The 21409-nt window shown below is 46.9% G+C and overlaps 1 protein-coding gene across 2 annotated transcripts; it reads right to left on the bottom strand.

Annotated features, from left to right (window-relative positions):
- Window positions 1-445: 445 nt before the first annotated feature.
- Window positions 446-17490, bottom strand: GOSR2 (golgi SNAP receptor complex member 2). 2 transcript variants are annotated; one of them, XM_063354574.1, is made up of 6 exons: window positions 17398-17490; window positions 14506-14570; window positions 11575-11683; window positions 10352-10484; window positions 7413-7553; window positions 446-3630 (listed from the first exon to the last, which is right to left on the bottom strand). In XM_063354574.1, exons 1-6 carry the CDS (start codon window positions 17424-17426, stop codon window positions 3469-3471), a joined length of 639 nt encoding a protein of 212 aa, XP_063210644.1. In that variant the 5' UTR covers window positions 17427-17490; the 3' UTR covers window positions 446-3468. The 2 variants fall into 2 exon arrangements, with proteins under 2 accessions (XP_063210644.1, XP_063210645.1); XM_063354575.1 differs by lacking the exon at window positions 7413-7553.
- Between the last annotated feature and the right edge of the window lie 3919 nt (window positions 17491-21409).

The following is a 21409-nucleotide window of genomic DNA, read 5'->3' as shown; positions in this document are numbered from 1 at the left end:
GACAAGGGGTAACGGGCACAAACTTGCCCCTGGGAAGTTCCATCTCAACAGGAGGAGGAACTTCTTTGCTGTGAGGGTGGCAGAGCCCTGGCACAGGCTGCCCAGAGAGGTGGGGGAGTCTCCGTCTCTGGAGACATTCCAACCCCGCCTGGCCGCGTTCCTGTGCCACCTGCTCTGGGTGACCCTGCTCTGGCCGGGGGTTGGAGGGGATGATCTCCAGAGGGCCCTGCCAGCCCCGGCCAGTCTGGGATTCGTCATGGTAGCCCACCACAGCTTCACTTTCAGGGAACTTCCTTTCACAGCTGAGCTCCGGCAGAGGTGCCCCATTTGGCCGAACCAGCCTTCTGCTTCATGTGCATCAAGATTTAAAATACTGGAATTTGTCCAGTCGTTTAAGTATTTGGGCACGTTACACGGTAAGTCAAAGTAACCAACTTCGTTTTGATTGAAAAAAAATCTTTATTCACATGACATGAATCACATCATGTCCCACCCTTGCCCCTTTAGGTATAAAATACTGGTAAAAAGTTTTTTTTCCAGAGGCAAGTTAGTTTCCACAGTGTCCTCCTGTCAGAGAGCAGTTCACCCACCAGCTGGAACGCTTGCTCTGCCCCAGAAGCTGGGAAGCGGAACAGCTCTGTTGAAGGAAATGCCATCTTTCGTAAGACAAGGAACTTCAGAGCTGCAGCAGCAGCGTGTGGAGCACCAGCGTTCCAGCTCCGTCCCATTTCACGTCAGCAGGACCCTGGACCCCGTGCACGCTGGAATGACCGAGGCTTCCAGGGTTTTACACCGAGACAGCACAGACGCTCTTATAAATGATTCTGGACATCACATGTAGTACGAATTTGAAGTTGCACGTTATCAAATCCAGTTACCGAAGTGGCTCCTTCAGGCCCTACATCAGGCCTTCAGACACGGCGAGCAGCAAGGACACTTTGCTTACAAAAAGGACATCAGCCTACAGAAGGACAAGGAGACTCTAAAAAGGCAAAATCAATGAACAGAGAAACACGCATGAAAATGCCACGCTAGTCTCAAAAACAGGAAAAAAAAAAATCCAGTTCCCATTATTTTATGGCTCCTGCCGCAAGCCAAAGAAGGAAAACAAGTTGGCTGGAGTCCCACCTTGGTGTAAGAGAAATCCTGCTACGCCAGGTCGCAACTAAATAAACTTCAGACACCATCAAATGCCATCCTCTAAGCGCTAAACCCTAACCTTATAAAATCAAGGTGGAACTGGCCCGGTTTATCAGAACAGAAAGAGATTTGCTGGGGATCCCTTACACGGTGCCCAACTGTTCTCACAGACGACGGTCTCACAAGCCCGTAGTATGCTGAACCTATCAGATTTCACATTTAAAATAAATTTAAGGTAAATTTAGATTAAAGATACAGTAAGACAGATGATCTCCCACTGCAGACTTCCTCTTTTCCTTTTAATTCCCAAGTCCCCCAGGCTCCAATGAAAACCGATTCCGTGCTTGGCCGGCTGCTGGGTTTCCTCGGCCGTGGAACGCGACGAGCACAAATCACTCGAGAAGCATCAAACACGCGGAGAAGCACGGGAACAGCCAGCCAGGAGGCGGGCAGGACACGGGGCACCCGACAGGCATGGAGGATTCCCTGCTGTCTTCTGCTGAACCATCCGACAGGATTATCCGGGCGCTGATGGCGCATCGGCCGCCCCTCCTGCAGGCGCTGCTGGCCCTTGCCTTGCCCCGGGCTCCCAGTAAGAAGCCGACTGGCCTGTGGCAGCTGGTCAAACTGGGTACTCTCATCTGGGCTTTAAAGCCAGGCCATGGCACACAGGCCAGTCAACGCTTTAGTCACGCGACTGTAAATGAGCACGGCTAAAGCCCCTTTCACTTGCCCATATTAACCGAAATCCATTTATTTTTATTTACAGTTATTAATACCATTTCTCCAAGTTTGCAACAGGCTACGTAATCATCAAAGCAGAGCTGATTGCAGCAAAGAGGATGCAGAACTTGTAACCTGTTACCAAAGACCCACAACCATTCCAGACAGAAGAAAAAAAAGAAAAGAAAATGAAAGAATTTCCAGCATTGTGCCCCATCCTCTGAATGTGGCACTTCTGGGCCACCGTCAGACCTCTGGAAATGCTCCACACGCATCGGGATGGGAACGCGTCTGACCACTGATGGAAGTGGATGACGCCCAAAATCCTGTGGCGGTCCGCGGGGAGAGAAGTACCATATTTAAACGATGAGGCATTTCATAACCGTGGATTGGTGTCTGCAGCCAAGGAGATCCGTCTGCGCCGGCTGTCATCTCCGTGAGGCAACAGGTATGAGAATGTCTTCCGCAGCCATTTTGCAGGTACAAACGATAACGCAAAGAACACCCTTCCCAGGGACGAGGGATGTCTGCCGTCCCACGGCACGCCACTTCAGGAAACTCTTCTGACGACAGCGGGTTTCGGGTGAAAGGTCTGTTGCTCCCATCCCGCCGTTACCCTGAACGCAAAGCGCAGCCGAGAGCCCGTCCCGCTTCCAGGAACACAAACCCCGCAAACCCGAGTCTGAGCGCCGGGAGGACTGGCCCCCTTCATCAATTCACAACAAACGCCAGCTACAGAGCACAAAACCCCAACCAACCGCCTCAGAAAAGCGAATACAACCCACCAAAACGTGATGTGTACCAGCGCTGAAAAATGTGTCTTACAGCTGCGGGAGGCCGGATCTGGCGGGCGGCACGGCAAGACGACGCAGCCCTGACGTGCCTCAGAGCGAGAGCAGGCGGGAGCACGCAGCGTTCAGCTTCCACTGGGAAGCAGCGGGGCATAAAAAGGTACCAAAACATACCTTGAGTAAGCCGAGATGCGTTTCAGCCTAAACCGGGAAGGTTTGTGCTGGTTAATACTGTACGCGTAAACATAAAAGTTGGCTGAGGTTATAACCGCGCTTTCAGACCCTTCCCCACAAATCCTTCTCCCTCCAAGCGACGCGGTGGGTTTGCAGATGGGAATACCTTCACTTCCTGCCTCTTTTTGCGCACTTATTCCGCAGGAGCGTGCCCACAATGGGAAATTCTCCTTGGTGGCATTCTTCCATTGCAAAATCCAGCGACCGGGGCCACCTCCAGCAGGCGCAGGAAAGGCTCGCTACATCCCCTCATCCCTGCCCACCCAAAAGGCCGCTGCTACCTCGCAATACAGCTGGGCACAAATTTCACTTCTGCTTCCTTTTTAAGCGGATCGTTAACCTTGCAGACAATCAGGTGAGAGCAGTAAAGGCCAGGGATATTTTCAGAGGGCCCTTCAGCGCCCCCAGAAAAAATGTGCTTCCCGACGTGCTTTCCACGTGCCGTGTGTCCGAGTGGGATTTGTAAACTCTGAAGTTGACAGGAGGGGCTCAGCCAAAGCGGCGCTCAGAGGAAAGGACAGTGTGGAGGACAGTCCATCTTGCTCCAAACGGCGACTTCCTCCGGCAAGAGTTTGGTAGCTCATGTCAGGTACTGCACGACGAGGAACATAATTACACAAGTCAAAATCATTCCCCCAATCATGAAGTATTTATCTTGAAAGGCTCGCTTCTCGATCAGCCGCATTACTGTGTTGGATAAGCCCAACATGTTGGCAACATCCAGGATCTTCTTATGAGTACCCTAAGAAGAAAAAAAAAAAACAAACAAAGAAACAATTAACGTCATGGTCCAAACACTTCTTATTCCACAGTCCGAGAATATTTCATCACAGATGGCAAGGGATGAATTCTGACGGACGGAACTTGCTATCAGCCAAGAGCCAACAGTTCCTACAATTTGAGAGGAGATGCCCACAGGCCCCTGGAAACAGCTGGATGATGAGACTCGTTATTTCACACACACGAACAGGAACGTGGTTAATGATACACAACAATTGTCCAGACAGAGACATCGTAAAGAGCGGCTCAGAGAAAACGCACTCCCTACAGAGGCACAAAGAGTTTTTCTGGTCCTTTTTCAGACACAGTCTAATAAGAGCTGGAAGGTTCTTGGTCAAACCTTTCCTGCAGAACTTCCCTCCTGCCGAGGTGCAGTTCATACCAACAAGAGACTGCAAAGGAGGTCCAGAAACTTGTAAGGCTAACGGTACAGGGCAATGAAAAAGCATTAAAAAAAAAAAAAAAAAGTAATTTCTGCAATTTCAATAAACCCTTCCGGAGAAAAGCACTGGACAAAGACCACCAGCAGGTGTACTGCAGGCAGGCCCACACCTCAGATGTGCTTCGCTGCCGGAGCGGTTGGTGTTATTAAGAATGTGGATGCCACCAGTTACCACGTGGAAGGTAAATCCAGTGAGCTGCACGACGGGAGGTACCAGGAAACGAGCCGAGGGAGTCACTGCTGCAGCACAGCAGAAATCCTCCTACTTTATTTTCAGGGCAACAGTCGAAGGAAACTGCGTGAAATTTGTATTTCAGTACTTAAAGGGGGCCTACAGGAGAGATGGGGAGGGACTCTGGATCAGGGGGTGGAGCGACAGGACGAAGGGGGAACAGTTTTAAACTGAGAGAGGGGAGATTTAGGTGAGATATTGGGAAGGAATTCTTTGCGGTGAGGGCGGTGAGCCCCTGGCCCAGGTTGCCCAGAGAAGCTGTGGCTGCCCCATCCCTGGAGGGGTTCAAGGCCAGGTTGGACGGGGCTTGGAGCAACCTGGGCTGGTGGGAGGTGTCCCTGCCCAGGGCAGGGGGTGGCACTGGGTGGGCTTTAAGGTCCCTTCCCACCCAAATCATTCTGAAATACAGGCACGTAGACGTGCTCCGTACACAGTTCAGAGCTGGATCATCCCCTCTGGGAAGAAGGGAGAGAACTCACGGCTGCAGAGTCACAATGGCACAGCTTGGTGGCAGACAACAGTCAAACGGGTACCACACCGACGGCAGCAGAGCTGCACTGCGCAGCTCACAGCGTGCTATCGGAGAGACACGGTCCAGGAGCAGCCTCCATCACTCCTATGTGTGCGCAAAGACAGGTACTGCTGAAAGCAGCCTTGTCACGGCGATGAAAATGGACCCGCTCTCTCAAAATGACTTCTGGGTCCAAGTCCTTGACAGAACACCCTGCTTCAGAAAGCTGTAAGGCTTGTTATTTCTTCTCTGAGCAAGGTCAATAGCACAGATTGCCATGACAATGCTCTACTACCGTGCTTTAAAATAAAAACTCTAGCTTCTGTTCTCACAGTCCACTGTATCTTTGGTCTCAGAAGAATAAAAAAGTGAAATTCGGGAACTGTTTTAGATGTCAACCCGACTTAAGATCAGAACAGCTCTCCAAGGACAGAATTTATATCAAGTATATTAGACCTAAAAGCACAAACAGTTTCTCAATCCATACAATATACAGATTTTCAATGCCAAATTAGATAACCAGCTTCTTCGACAGAAGGCTGAGTAGGTATTCAGGCCCTTTGCTGAAATCAGGTTCTGTCTCAGCTGGTAAAACGTAACCAAATTTTTCACCGTCATTTCATCCACCTCACATTAAACCCCTGGACGCTGCACTTTCAAGTTCAGCACTTCTCCTGTCTCCGCAGCAGTCTTTTCTCGCTACTTCAGAACAAAAGAAAAGCTTGCTTGGAGAAGAGAAGACAAAAAACAGTAAGACAGTGAATCACAGAATCACAGCTTTTTTCAGAGTTGGAAGGGACCTCTAGAGATCATCTAGTCCCACTCCCCTGCCAAAGCCGGACTGCCTTGGAGCATGTTACTCAGGACTGCATCCAGGCAGGTCTTGAAAGTCTCCAGAGAAGGGGACCCCACAACCGCCCTGGGCAGCCTGTTCCAGTGCTCTGTCACCCTCGCCGTAAAGAAGTTTTTTCTCATATTTGATCGGAACTTCCTATGTTACAGCTTGTGCCCGTTACCCCTCGTCCTGTCACTGGGAACCACTAAGGAGTCTGGCTCCATCCTCCTTCAACCCACCCTTTAGATACTTGTAAACATTCATAAGGTCTCCCCGCAGCCTTCTCTTCTCCAGGCTAAAGAGTCCCAGCTCTCTCAGCCTTTCCTCCTAAGGGAGATGCTCCAGTCCCTCACTCATCTTTGTTGCCCTACACTGGACTCTCCCCAGCAGTTCCCTGTCCCTCTTGAACTGGGGAGCCCAGAACTGGACGCAGTATTCCAGTTGTGGCCTCACCAGTGCAGAGTAGAGGGGGAGAATGACCTCCCTTGATCTGCTGGCCACACTCTTCCCTACGCAGCCCAGAATTCTGTTGGCCTTCTTGGCAACAAGGGCACATTGCTTGCTCTTCTCCAGAACTGCTTTCCAGCAGGTCGACCCCTCACCTCTACTGGTGCCTGACATTCTTCCTCCCCAGGTACAGGACCCTACACCTGTCCTTGTTGAACCTCATGAGGTTCTTCTCTGCCCAGCTCTCCAGCCTGTCCAGGTCACGCTGGATGGCAGCACGGCCCTCTGGAGTGTCAGCCACCCCTCCCAGTTTGGTATCATCAGCGAACCTGCTGAGGATACACTCTGTCCCCTCGTCCAGGTCGTTGATGAATCTGTTAAACAACACTGGTCCAAGGACTGACCCCTGGGGGACACCACTGGGTACGGGCCTCCAACTCGACCCTGCTCCATTAATCACAACCCTCTGAGTCCTGTCACACAGTGAAGACTCTTCAATTCTTGCAGTCCATGGGACAGTGGAATAGCACAACTAGAACAGTTAAAGCCCTGTGGCAATTTGGGAATACTTGGTTCACACCCGTCTATTTATAGGCAATACCCAGGAAGTTACACAGGTTAACGCGCTCCCACATGAACCCATTTGTCTTGATGAGCTGTCTCTGGGCCAGCTGCCTCTGCCAGATTTGTAAACGTGCCACAAAGTCTTTGACAGTGTAAGAAAAGCTCAGCTAAGGGGAAAAGGGAGACGAACAGATGTTTCCTCATCTGCGAGTGAGACGAAATATCCCCCTGAAAACACACGAACATGATGCTCCCAGAGTTAGAGACTGTCAGTAGCGGCGGGCAGAGACACACCGACACCTTCACTGTTACAGTTCTGACCCGAAGGATCCCTCACTGGCCACAAGCTGGCAGCTGAGGCACGGCATCCTCACCAGCCATCGCTTCCCATTCTGCGCTGAACAAAAAAAAACAAACCCAAACAAACAAACAAAAAACCCAAAAGGGAATAAAACATAACATTCCGCACTCCAGATACTAACTCCTGTGCAGGTGAAGGCTGCTAGGCCATCCAGCCACAAAAAGAGCTTAAAGATGTTCCTAATAAATGATAAAATGTCAACGTTTCCAGTTTAGTTAAATGCAGTTTGGGCCTTTCCCAGCACTCTCAGCTTGAAGCGCTGTACTGACACAAACGTATTTATTTTACTTAGCCTGGTCATCACGAACGCAGAAAAACGTGGGGTCTTTTTGGTAAAAAACGATGCCCCCACCTTTAATGTCACTCTCTGGTCCCTCAGCCCCTGAAGGATGTTGGTCCCACTGCCAATAAGATCATCCATGCCACGGTGGGCATTCTGGAGGGATTCGTTAAACTGTAATGTTTCGTCGATCGGGATGGTGGTGTCAGAGTCCTGTGGGGGAAACGCAGGGTCTTGGTTACCCGCTCGCTCGTACTGCCCCAACACAGTCAGATCCAGAAAAAGAACATGCAGAAACAGGCGTGGCAAAAACTTGACAGGACTTGGGAGGATTACGTTTTAAACATTTTTTTCATAAGGATATTAAACACAACATTAATATTCAAGTGAAACAAAGTAATTTCGAGAAGCCTAGGGGAAGCAAGCCAAAAGGCAAAGCGGCTCAGCTGTTCAACTGCAATTAGATCTCGAAGGATAAAAAGTCAGATTAAAAGTGGAGAATTTTTTATAAGCTCAGTTTACAATTTATATAGGAAAGGGTATTACAAGAGAGAGCATCAAAGCTAACAGAAGGTCTTTAACAAGGAGTCAGTTGATCATTGCAAGTGAAAGACTTCTGAAAGATTTAATACCACATTTCTAAGTGATAAAAGGCCTGCGACACACAATGTCTGGGAGATGACATTCTGTAAGTTTACAACATGGGGCAAATTTCTGATAGCGAGGGCAAATAAACGTGAACCTAGGTTCATGAAGGTCTGACTCTCTCAACACCCAAGGCCTTACCTAAAAAAAGATGCACTAGCTAAATTACAAACTATGGATCTTGAAATGGAAATAACTGGATAAAATTCTGTAACATGGATTGTACAAGAGGTGAGAGGGCGTGATCACTTTTGCCTTTCAAAGGCCTCCAGTTTAATCTTCCTGGACACCATTCCATCGAGAGTCAAGATCATCCCTCATCGCTCCCACATCGTTTTACCAGCAGGAATCGTGACACCGGTGAGAGGTGAGCCTGGAAACACCGTCTCACCCGCCTCTGGGTACTCGGAACAAGAACTACCAAAATGCAGAATCACCTTTAGGGCAGAAGATGGGTAACACCCTACACCTGACTGTCAGCTCTCGGTAACAATACCAAACCCGCTCTGAGTAGACTCTGGCTATTATTGTTTAAAAAAAAAAAAAGTTAATATGGGAATGATGTGTACGATCCAGTGCTAGATGCTGCACTGCCCAGGCGGGGGCCCTGCTTACTGTAAAAGAATGAAGAATAAAGGACGGAGCTGGAAGCAGCTCCAGAGTCCATGGCACTGGGTGAAGAAGCCGCGACAGCACACACCTCTCTGATCAGATGCTAACGAAGCACTGAGGTTGGAACAAGAGTCCTGTCTTACACGAGTCTCCAGAGCAGAAACAGGTGCATTTGCATCGGAATGGCTATTGTTTAAGATATTTATTAAACTTCAACTCAGCAGGGATTCCATTTCCTACACCAGGAGCTTGTAGGGTTTTGTTTTTTTTTTATACACCACAAGGCAGCAAGAAAAATATCAAAGTAGATTTTCGACCCTCCTCACTGGAAGACTAGATGGCATCGTACCCTTTGTTTGCTGTCAGTGGTTTTCTCCAGAATGGTACAGGGGAAGGCTTTAAAGATAAAGGCCATATTTATCTTCAAATTAAGCAAAATGTTCAGAACACTGCCAAAGCTTTCAAAAGCTGTTATGTGTGTTAGCGTGATTTATTCAGGATGCTCACATGCTCAGCTGACATCTCTATTTCATAGAATAGGGTAATACAGAAACAGAAACCAAAACAGATGACCAAAACTGACAAATAAATCATCTTTTTCCTATTAAAGGGTCATTCTTTAAAAGTTACGGTTTTGTAACAAGAAATATAAAGCAGTCATGCTTTTTTTTTTTTTCATTGAGACGTCTTTCAGCATCTAAAGGAGAAAAAAACCAATTCACATTTATTTCGCATTTGCAAGCCTGCTACGGCCCTTCAAATCTGTTCCACATACACACGCGTTTTATTTCTGGACAAGTTTTCCTACAGGAAAATTTCTCCATGTTTGCAGAGGAACAGCACAGTGTTTTGAAAACAAAGCAGGTTTCAAATTTCGGTGTTCCTTTCGAGTCTGCTTTATAATTTTGAAATAGCCAACAAAATGCTAGACGTCATCTTTATGGCTTTGAGAAGTGCATCAAACCTCCCAAATCTTAAAAAATAGGACTGCTCACGTTCATTCCTCGCCCTAACAGCGGATGACAACACAGATAATGAATGGTAGGTTAGATGCCTTTCACTAAAAAAAGAAAAAAAAAAAAAAAACTCAAAAAAAAACCCTACACAAACCCAAAACAACAGCAACAAAAAAAAAGACTTGCTTTTGAGTTACAGAAAACTGAAATCTTAAAGCAAACCTACATATTCACAGCAAAATCCCTCTAGGAATTTGCACTGGGGGGGACTCCCCAGCAGAGGAACTCAGAATTAAGAAGAACAGGTGAAAACCCATTCCTGTTATTAATAACTTTGAATCTTTTATAGGTAAAAAGCAAGGGGTTTTTTTTCCCAGCTGTGTGAATTGTATTGGGACAAATGAAAGCTTGCCGACGTCTACTGACAGCAGGGTGTATAAAAGCCAGACATTTTACAAGCCTCAGGATTTGACAAAGACATTTGACACAAATCCGAGTAAAATGGATACTTTGGTACCCACCTCATTCACCCTTTGGAAACTATGAAGTCAGGTGGAGCTGCACTGGATAAAACAGAAGCAGCAGCTTCTGGAGTCTTTTACTACTGCCTCATAATAGCCCAACTTCTCCTAACAAGAGCGGTACTTTTTCAACACGTATCATTATTCTTTTCTATCTTTATTTTGTTTACACCTCCCAGCACCAATCCACTCAGGGTCATGCCTTTGTTTTGCCTGAAACTTCTCTGAAGAGACGATGGCTTCTAGAACACAGAGATCTAAAATAAAGAATATTTACGTTCGTGGTGAATGTGCGCGCGAGCAGCTCTTCTCGCTGTCGCTCCTGCTGCTCCCGGATGTAACGGCGATGCTGAAAGTTCCTCAGAGCTGTCTGCAGGTGCTGAACATCATACTTCAGCTGGTCAACCCGCCTAGAAAGGACCAACAAGGGGAAGACATTCCAGGGATAAAAATACCATTCTTTTCTGGTGTTTTTTACATGAACAACGGAGCATTATAAGTTAACAGTAAAGAAGAATAAATAGTGCTGGGTTCTACTTATCTAGAAGACAAAGGACATTCAATGTTAGGCCTATATTCCAGACTTAGAACTTCTGTACCTCGTTTTTCTACTAAAGAGGTGGTTACTTCACTGGAGGCTAACGACAGAACGTGAGGCAGAATTCTTGAGCTGTCTCAGACATCCTATCCCACGACTCGTCTCTTCAGAAGAACCGTCACTTAACCAAGATTTAAAAAGACAGTAGGATTTGAACAGTCTCTATTTTATGACTCTCATGCACATAAAAGATTAAACTTTCAAGTTTCATTAATTAGCACCACGTTCTTAAGTTTGAGTTTTTATTAAAAGGAGTTAAAAGTCAGTGGGCAATACAGGAGACATCTCCACTAGCTAAAACAACTAACACCCAGAACTCCGCTGCCTCTGATTAAATATTTGATGACTACAAAGAAAGCCTAGATGACTATTTCAGATACTGACCTCACTCACACAGGTGACATGAAACCTACCCCTAGTACCTACAAAGGCATTTGGGGACTAAATGCTAATTTACAGAATAAATTAGAAGAGAGGTCTGAGGTCTCTGGTCCAACCTCCTGCTCAAATCAGTGCTAACTTTGGAAACCTCCTTATTTTAGCCACCAAGAGCTAGAAGAATGGTCCGGAGAAAATGACAACAACAGAAGTAATTTTACTCCTTACCTCTACAAATGCCATTAAAAGCAAATGCTATACAGAGTAGAAATTTTTTAAGCCTCGAAGTGCCATGCTCTGCTCGTCTTAGAACAGAGCCATGAATCCAGCTCCATCACCAGTCTGTGGTTAAAGGCGGGAAAGTCATTTTGGCCTCTGTGCCTCAATTTTGCTACTGTAGAGCACAGAGATAAGTTATGCAAAGTACAAAGGTTTCCACTCAAATCAAAAGGCAAAGGGCTTCAATAAAATTAATGAAAATAATTACAAAGACTGCACTATCATAGCAAAGAAGGTGAACTTACAGTTTAGCATTCTGCCGCTTATTGGGAGGTTCTTTGCTGGACAGGATTTCCAGACGTTCCAAGTTGCTGAATATATTGTCTATTCTTGCCTGAATCTCATTTTCTACTACTGCAAGGAAATAAAAATGTGATTTGATTTGAATTGAAGAACTGCAATCTGAGTGAAGGTAGAAACTCTAAAGCAGTCAAACCAGTATTTAAAACTTGACAGATGCAAATTCTTACTGGGTGAAAATCAGATATCTAAGAACTATACGTATCATGAAAAGCCACTTCTTTAACTCAGTAATTTGAGACTCTTGCTTTTTCCTCCTCCTTCAAGAAAGAAGGAAAGACCCTGCTCCTTCCAAGATATCGGAGCTTCCTTCCCTATCACCTCCAGGTATTAGGGTTAGAAGCTCCCACATTCCCCCCTGCAGCCCCTTCCTGTTCCCTCAGCGGGATTTGCTCACACAAGCAAATAATATATATTATGTACAATATATAATAGCCAAGGTGATTCTCACAACAATGGCGATCTAAACCTCTGAAAACTGTTAACACAGAGTTAATACACATCACCCATACCTACAGCAGGAGGATTCAGAGGTGACAGGAACTGGCAGAGTGGCCAAAGAGCTCAGAAAGACATGGCCGAAACAGGGCAGAGCAGCCCTGGCAGGTGGAAATCAAGGCCACAAAATAATTGCCTCTGTAATCATCTATGTTGCAATTGCTTCTGATAATCTGCACTGACATAGCAGAGGGGCAATAGTACACAGTGCAAACTCGTACTTTAAGGAGATAGGAAACTGATACAACTGGAGAAAAAAAGAGCAATTTGGTTTCAGTTACCGTAGTCATTGTACAGCAAAACGCGGCACAAGCCACAACCCCCTTCCTCACCTGACAACCACATTTTCTAACCATGTCACAACCCAGCATTTCACAACTTCAGGAACTGCACAGAAGGCTGAAGGACCGGAGCACTATTAATCACCTGACATTCCTGCTTTTAAAGAAGGTGAGCTACGAGGTTGAAGGTACGCACCCTCCAGAGCACGTCCCCAGACCCATTATTAAGAGGACAGAAGCACCGTCAATGTCTGTGCTGCCGTGAGGACAGTCCTGAAGCCATGGTCAGACCCAATATAAATAATTGCCAAATCCTACAAGCACCATTTGTTCTTATTTTGCATTTAAGATTAAAGAGCTATAAAGACAAACATTATTAACCAACTGCTAACTTCTCCGCTGTACCTCAGGACTTCACCGCACTCAGCAGAACCCAGAAAAGCAGAGAGCAGATACAGCCCCTTTTCTTTGCCCTTTGATCCCACACAGTCAAAGAGCACGTAACTCACACATACAGACACAAATCAATTGTGTCCTAATTCATCTCTCTATCATTTACAACAGCTAAACTTAACAGAAAAGCAACCAGGAGAGCAGACAGACAATTACGTCAGGTTTTGGTCATCTCACACTTCTCTGAGCAAGAAGAGATTACTTGCCCAAAGATGGAAAAGGAAAGCTGCAACAGAAAGTTTGATTCCCTGGCTCCTGTTCCTGCTCTTCAGCCAAAAGATAATCCCTTTTTCCATAAGTTCTGAAATACACACTAATATCTAGAGCACACACCTGTATCTTCATATATAGAGAGAAACTATGTTCATGTATTGACTATGGAAGATGGTACACAACTCTATCTCTTGAAACAGTCTCAAGTAGCAGAGGCAAGATGGCAAATTATACAAATTTTCAAGAGGTTTCAAAATCACATCCAGTGAACAGCAGGCCAGGACGTCTGGCATTGTACTAGAAGCAGTACAACCACCACAAAAAACAGTCGTTCTGTTTTGATAGGAAACTTATCACAGCCCTTTTTACAACGAAGTCACGCTTCACAAATATATTTAGGGCAACAGAAGTCAGTCAACATGTGCCCAAACGTAGCTGGTCAACGCAGTGTCCTCTCACTTCAGAAGTTCCTGATGAGGCCCATTAGCAATTACTCATACAGGAATTAAGGCTTCAAACACAGGTCCAAAATACATTTGCCAATTCTGCACCGAGGTAAAAAGTCCTGCCACAACATAACATAGTATTTTATTACAGTCATTTTATTAGCACAGGGTTATAGTCCAAATTTACTGAAGTAATTTCAGACCTAGCTGTTCCACATATTTCTCGTAAGTAGATGGAATTACAGGCTCTGGCTCTGATGCAAGCCAGAACTGCCAGCATCATCCTGCTTAAATTCCTGCACACCAAATCACAGCATTTTCCCCAGAACCTGGACTAAGCATCTTTTGGGGAAGACTGCCAGTTAGTGGATGCTTAAGGAATAGCAAAATGACAGGACAGACATACAATCACATTTCTCAGCTTTTTGAGCTCATAACAAACTAGCCTGGTGACGTCCTGAATTTGCAGTTCTGTCCACCTCAGTGTGTTCGTTATACCTCCATGAATGCATCAATGTGGCGTTTTTAACCTGTTCCATGTTGCAGGCCCCCACAGCATACCCTGACAATGAGTTCCAGGATCTAACAGCACCAAAAAAGTATCTGGCATTCCCATACCAAGACACTGCAGAAGCACCCATTGTAAACACTATTTTTCTATTAAAAAATTACAATAGGAAGATGATTTGATGTAAATTCTTGCTCTGTCTTTTCCGCTCTGTCCTTGTCGTGGCTTGTCCTCAAACCAGGACCATCCTTCACACAAAACATCACCTTATTATAGTAAAGTAGTACATCACCTATTATAGTAAAATAATTTTAATGCATTCCAAATCAGTGATGTGTCTCACCACTTGATCACAATGAGAGCCAAATTTGTTCCAATAATGACTGTAAATACAATGATAAAGCACACAGAGTTAAAGATTCAAACTAAATCAAATCAGTGCTGGAGTGGGGCTTTTCTGACTAATTAGTTACTTACAGTGTACTGAGTCTTTGTCTGAAGTCTCCAGGCGCCCCATGTAAGATTGGACCTCATGGACTTGCCTATCAAAAGACAAAGAGTAAATTAACCGGAGAAGTCGGTTAACAGCAACAAAATCAAATCATTTTTCAATACCTTAATTTTCAGTTTCTTTTACTTAGAAGTACTTTTTAGAACACAACAGCAATCAGCTACATGGTATTGAGTGCAGACAGCCCATCACCGAACATGGAAACCCAACCCAGTTCTTCAGTATGAAGAAAGCTGTGCTTTCACTTAATGTGCAGCTACAAAATAGCTTTCAGTTTAAAAAACAAAAATCAAGGTGAAAGGGCTTTTTCTTTCTTCAGGGATTTCCAACCCAGTTCTAGCTCCCTTTCCATATCTATAACCTGAACTAGGGCTCTCCCCGGTGTCACACCCCATGTCAATGGCATGCTGAAAGCCATTAAGATCTACCTACTCCAATACAACCACGGAGACAAGATTTCAGATTCACGCTAGGAACTCACAAGTGGGGAGCATGGCAGAGGGAAGATGTGACTGGGAGAAGGGTTGGTGCAAGCGAGACCTTAATAATAGATCTGCAGTGAAATACTACCTACGTCCACCACTAAACTCCAGGCTGCTGATACGATATCACACCTTTTTGTCACTGCGTAAGTGGGCAGTGCACATCTTCAACACTAAACACAAGTTTTGTCCCTCCCTTCTCAAAAAGAAAACCGAAGCAGCAGCAAAGGATCAGACAAGGACAATAAAGATTATGAAAACTTCTTATTACAGAGCAGCTTTTATGTAAGAAACTGTTGTCCAGTCTGGACTGGAGATGATAGCGGAGCGATACCCTAGAGCATAAATGGCACAGGAGAAGGTGAATAAGGAATGACTTTCCCTGTCTCTTACAACCTATGAATTACAGAGGTATCAAATGAAATTAAAAGACAGCTTAAAACTGAAGAGAAGGAACTCCTGATGCTGAACATGCAGTAGCAAAAGGAAAAAACCAAAAATCCTAAGCACTGATGGTTGTTAAATTCTTCTGTTTCAAGAAGTCCCCAAGCCACACGTTTCTGGGAGATCGGGACAATATTCAACAGAAGTATCACAGATGTTTGCCCACTTCTTACTGTCTTTCCTAGAGACCTCAGTTAGGCAATGCTGAACACCCACAGACGGACCTTTGGTCATACTTGGTGTGAACAACCTCACAGCAGCAGGGATTCAGAACTCAAGAAATACACTTTAAAAGTTACAAAATTATCGTTATCTTTTTAAAAAAAAATTTAAGAGACCATAATTCTGGTCATATTAGTGACTCTTTTTCTGGTATATGTACTGTTTGATAACTGCAGCACAAACATTTATGAAGCCAGACCTCTGAAACCAACTTACTTTACAGAGTAGTAAAATATTTCTTCTTCAGTTATGAGATTTATTTTTTTTAATAACTACCAGGGCAACCTTTCAAATCCCAACACTGTGCTGCTAAAGAGATAACTGAGTATGTCATAAGTACCGTGTTACTTGGAATTAACTAGAGAACCAATTCAATATCTGGTATCTTGCAATGCATACTTGTTCTATAGTTTGGTTTTCAATCAGTTTCTCTAGGATGCCCTAGGACAGCTTGAGACTCGCATTGCTCTAAAAAATACCTGTTTAGAAAGCCAGGAGAAGGAGACAAATCAGATCATGTGCAACTGGATCAGAAAAACTACTTCATGCCCACCAGGATTCTTCCCATGCCAGAAAATAGAGTAAATATAGGGAAGAGAGTTTAAAAATTCAGAGTAACCTCAGACTGACAACAAACTACAACAGAAACACAACTCAGTGACTACAATCCCCAGAGAAGCTGTGGCTGCCCCATCCCTGGAGGGGTTCAAGGCCAGGTTGGACGGGGCTTGGAGCAACCTGGGCTGGTGGGAGGTGTCCCTGCCCAGGGCAGGGGGTGCCACTGGGTGGGTTTTAAGGTCCCTTCCCACCCAAACCATTCTGTGATCACAGAATAAGGGAATATGGAAATGGGAACAAGACAAGACTACTCCCCATATCAATAAGAGTTCCTATTATGGGTGTGCATTTCTAGATCAACAGCAGGATTTCCTGCTCTTCCCTACAGGTCACTCTATAGTGTTGTTCAATTAAAGACTCCTTCTTACCACACCACCTCCTTCAACAGAGCTCAACAGAGAAACCCACTACCACTAAAAGCTGGAATACTAACTGTCTCCTTTGGCTCTTTCTCACAAGCTTTGGGTGAGCATTCTCACACTAAGCTGCAAGATTTTTTGCCTTATTTTGCAATTTTCATACCACTTCTACCTCCCCAGATTAGCACTGTCTGTGAAACAGAGCGGGTTTTATCGTCATGGGGTCACACAGTTCCTGAGGTGGCTTAAATTGTGTCTGCTAGCCGCCAGAAAACCCCTACACGCCATAAAACCCCAATCAAATTCGCATGCCTTAAGTGTATGTACACCTAGTAGCACAGAATCCCATGTTTGCAGTGAATACTTGCAATCCTGTGTTTTAAAATCCCGAGGCGAGCAGGCTTGGCTTGCTTTGGGACTGACGTGGCTAAAGCGGGCTGGCTCTCCGGACAGAGAGACGGACAGCCCGGAGGGACAGGCTTTTCCTTCCTTCCTTCCTTCCTCGGCCGAAGCACAGCCCTCAGGACAACGCTTCGGGGCGGGTGACGGGAATTTTTATGAGAGAAAAAGCTTCTGGAGGGCGCCGGGCCGCCGGCAGGCCGTGCGCCCGCGCCCTCTCCCCCCGCACCGCACCACCCCACCCTCCCCGGGCAGACGGCGGGGGCCGATCCCGACCCCTCGCCTCCCCGCGGGGCTCAGACCCCCTCCAGCCGCCCGCCGCCGCCTCACGCACTTGTTGGTCTGGTGGTAGAGACCCTCCATCGCGGCGGCCGCTCCGCCGCCCACGTCGCCGCCCTTCACTTCCGGCCCCGCCGACTTCCGCTTCCGCCGCCCGCGGACACGCCCACCACCGCCCTCCAGGCGCCTGCGCCGCCCGCAGCTCCCGGCGCGGCCGCCAGGGGGCGCTGCCGGACAGCCCGCGGCGGGCGGGGAGAAGATGGCGGCGGGGGGCGCTGTGGGACGGGGGGATGTGGCCTCACAGGGCCCTGTGGAATGGGTGCCGTGCTTTTACCCGCCGTCTGACCCCCAGAAGCCGGCAGTTGTCTTCTTTCCCCCCTGGTTGGCCTCCGCGTCCGCTCATGGTCAGCTCCACCGGGCTCGAGGGAGGGAGGGGTCATCCCAGTGTGGGTGTTTGGAGCCCACCCAAACCGACCTGAACCATGTGGTGCCTCTGCCAGAGAAGCTGTGGCTGCCCCATCCCTGGAGGGGTTCAAGGCCAGGTTGGACGGGGCTTGGAGCAACCTGGGCTGGTGGGAGGTGTCCCTGCCCAGGGCAGGGGGTGCCGCTGGGTGGGCTTGAAGGTCCCTTCCCACCCAAACCAATCCATGAGTCTGTCAGGTGTGGACCCTGTGAAGTAGTTATTTTAGATTCCCATGATGGTCAGTGAAGATGTCAGTGAAGATATCTGGCTTTGGTCATTTGAACTGCATCCACTTCATAGAATGAGAGAATGGTTCGGAAGGGACCTTAAAGATCATCTCATTCCACCCCCTGCCCTGGGCAGGGACACCTCCCACCAGCCCAGGTTGCTCCAAGCCCCGTCCAACCTGGCCTTGAACCCCTCCAGGGATGGGGCAGCCACAGCTTCTCTGGGCAACCTGGGCCAGGGGCTCACCGCCCTCAGAGGGAAAAATTTCTTCCCAATCTCTAACCTAAATCTCCCCTCTTTTAGTTTAAAACCCTTCCCCCTCGTCCCATGGCTCCCCTCCCTGATCCAGAGTCCCTCCCCAGCTTTCCTGGAGCCCCTTTAGGGACTGGAAGGGGCTCCAAGGTCTCCCCGGAGCCTTCTCTTCCCCAGGCTGAACCCCCCCAGCTCTCTCAGCCTGTCCCCACAGCAGAGGGGCTCCAGCCCTCCCAGCATCTCCAGGGCCTCCTCCGGCCCCGCTCCAACAGCTCCATGTCCTGCCGGTGGTGGGGGCTCCAAAGCTGGACACAGCACTCCAGGTGGGGTCTCCCCAGAGCAGAGCAGAGGGGGAGAATCCCCTCCGTCGACCTGCTGTCCCTTTCAGTCCTTCATTTTCATAGAACTACTTTAACTCCAAAGGTTTGTTCACGAGTGGCCATGCTCAGCTCAGGGCATCCATTGTGCAAATAGCTTTTTTTTCTTAATAATCCTGTTTTTTCCCCTTGCCTTCAGACACAGTAAATTCCCTACCCCAGGTTATCACCCATTCATTGTGTAACAGCAGGTTCCTCTGCCGTTTTCCACAGGGCTGGCAGTTTAGGCCTTGCTCTGGGGTTCGATGAAAGGCTGCCTTCAGTTAGCTCATCTGCACATAGTTCATTAATTGTTTTGACCAGATAATCAACCACAGTTGAAGCCCCAAACCTTTCTTGTATGTGCTGGGCTACAAAACCTGGCTGCTTTATGGTTGTAGTCTGCTGAGACATCTGATCTCCTGCAACCTTTCGATTTTATGGGAGAATCAGGGAGAAGGTGGATTATCAAAAAAAGTGTAGATATAAGCCAGGTAGTCTGGGCACCAGGACATTAGAAATGCTGATACAAAAACTGATTGATTAAAAAATTAGGACTGTAACTCATTCTGATCAGTGGACTTTACTGGAAAATAAGTTTTTGTCAAGAAACACGACTTCGTGCTAACAAGACAATGAGCTTGATTGGGAAAAATTGGGAAAGTTATATATTCTGTAAAACGTTCAACTTAATACCACAACATCGATCATTTAAAAATTAGTAGGAGCAGTCTCTGCCCTCATGGACCAGGCAGTCAGGGTATGGGGTTCTTTCCTCTCTCCACTATTTCTTCCATCTCTTAAACGTCGTCTTAGAATCATTTGGGTTGGAAAAGACCTTTAAGATCATCGAGTCCAACCAAGTCCAACTTTCATCTCAGATGATGTATGAAACTTTCTTTGTCTGCCCTGCCCTGCCATGCAGCAAGCCAGGTCTGTGGCAAAGGATTATCCCCTCGATGTCCAATAGTGACTCAAACCAAAGGGATCACATCAGGCTAAGAATAAACAGTGTATGAATTAACCACAGCGGTAACAAATACCTTCAGTCCTTTTTTCTTTGTTCTCCCTTATCTGAGTCATTATACCCTGTTTTCAAACACTTTCTGGAAATAGAGAGGTTGAATGAAAATAGATGCCGGGATTTCCCTCCTGGCCAGGGCTTTCAGAAGTATCACAAGAGTTTTGATGAAGTGGCAAGCACTGAAATACAACAACGAATTTCTGTTCTTTTGTGAAGAAATTTATTTTTGCCAGAAACAACATGCTGCAAGCAAGCTTCTGTTCTTGTTAGACTTCAAGTCCTTCCAGGAGGAGTCCTTCAGCAAATTGGCTCATTTAGACACAACAGCCAGGAGCACGGAGAGTGAAAAAAAAAAGGGGGTTTTGTTCAAGGAAAGCCTCTGTATTGTAAACAGGATAAAAGGGGATGGAGAGAGTCACTTATCACTGTCTAATGTGTCCCCAGGTCATTCCTGTGCAGCGTCTACTGGAGAAAAAGGATTTCATATTCGCTGCTCTCTTAGAAACCCCAAGCCAGCCAACTGTGGGGATTTTCTCTATCACACAATCTACAGACAGCGTGTGCATCCAGCGGCGGCGTTCAAACCCCCGTCAGGGCATTCCCTATCGCTCCCCTCTGGCTTGTAGTTTAAAGCCTTGCAGCACCAAAGGGAAACCTGGATCCTTGTAGGGTCTCCTTTGTTCTGCCTGTACCAGCCCGTTTCCCCCTCACAGCTACGGGACTTTGTTCTCTCTCCCAAAAAACAGACCTTTATGCTCTATTTAAAACCAGACCCTAATAATGTGTCTCTCCCTGTTTCTGTAAGCACGATCCCAAAAAGCACAGAAACTGTCTTCCCCCCTCCTCTCTCCCTCCCTCCCTCTCTTTTTCGGGCACACAAAGTATTCCCCAGCTCTTTGCATGCTTTCTTGATACTAATAACTGTGGCTTTAAAAACAAAGGAGTGCCGAACCTGAGGGCATGCCGCGGAGGCAAGACATTTAGATGAATGCTTGATGGAGGCTCCTCACTTAGTCCAGCTGCAGGCCATGGGGCTGCATGTCCCAGCTCTGACAGACTCCCTTACACAAGCCAGACCTCACAGCGCGCCTCTCAGCATTTCGAGGCTGTGGAAGTGGAGAAAAAGGGAAGGGGAGACACGACAAGAATGTTGGAGACTCATCTATCAAATTTCTTGGGCTGTTGGGTGATGTGCTGGACCCAGGTCTTCCTGGGCAGTAAGCTTTTTAAAGACACATTACACCTTCCTTCTCATCTTCCCAAAGTAAGAACATTTCTGCACTACTATCACAGTCATTTTTGAGACTGATCTGTGACCAGAAGAGTCACAAATGGTTGGAACATCATTCCCTTCTTCATATAAGGACCAGGTGAAGGGATACGGGCAAGGGTGGGGAAGGTCAGGCCAATGGGAAAAGAAGTCAAGCAACATCTCTACCATTTCACTAGCTCCCTCCCTTCTGCAATGATGGCAGGGAAATATGATGGAAATAGAGACAGAAGGAAAAAAAATAATCACCAAGTGGTGAGAAACACTGTAGCATCCCCCAGCCTTAGGGGTCTTTGAGACACAAATGGCTGGAGGTTCTTAGAATATCCCGGGCAAGTATATTTGCCTCATGCTTTTATTCTTCCCCGGGTGATAACCACAGGTCACTACCAGAGATGAAATACTGACCTTGATGGACTTCTGGTACATGCACTGCATTGGGTATGTTTGGTACCTCCATGCCTCCATTGCAGT

Source organism: Chroicocephalus ridibundus, chromosome 17, assembly GCF_963924245.1.
Source record: "Chroicocephalus ridibundus chromosome 17, bChrRid1.1, whole genome shotgun sequence".
Lineage (NCBI taxonomy): Eukaryota > Metazoa > Chordata > Aves > Charadriiformes > Laridae > Chroicocephalus > Chroicocephalus ridibundus.
Note: the sequence above shows the minus strand (reverse complement) of the source record. Positions and strands in the feature narration are given on the sequence as shown.

Excerpts from the sequence above, each read along its gene's own strand:
- GOSR2 (XM_063354574.1), bottom strand. The coding sequence starts at position 17,426 with ATGGAGGGTCTCTACCACCAGACCAACAA. Across the intron at positions 14,571-17,397 it reads CTCTACCACCAGACCAACAA|GCAAGTCCATGAGGTCCAAT; the intron begins GTGCGTGAGGCG and ends GTCTTTTGATAG. Across the intron at positions 10,485-11,574 it reads AAGCGGCAGAATGCTAAACT|GCGGGTTGACCAGCTGAAGT; the intron begins GTAAGTTCACCT and ends GGTCCTTTCTAG.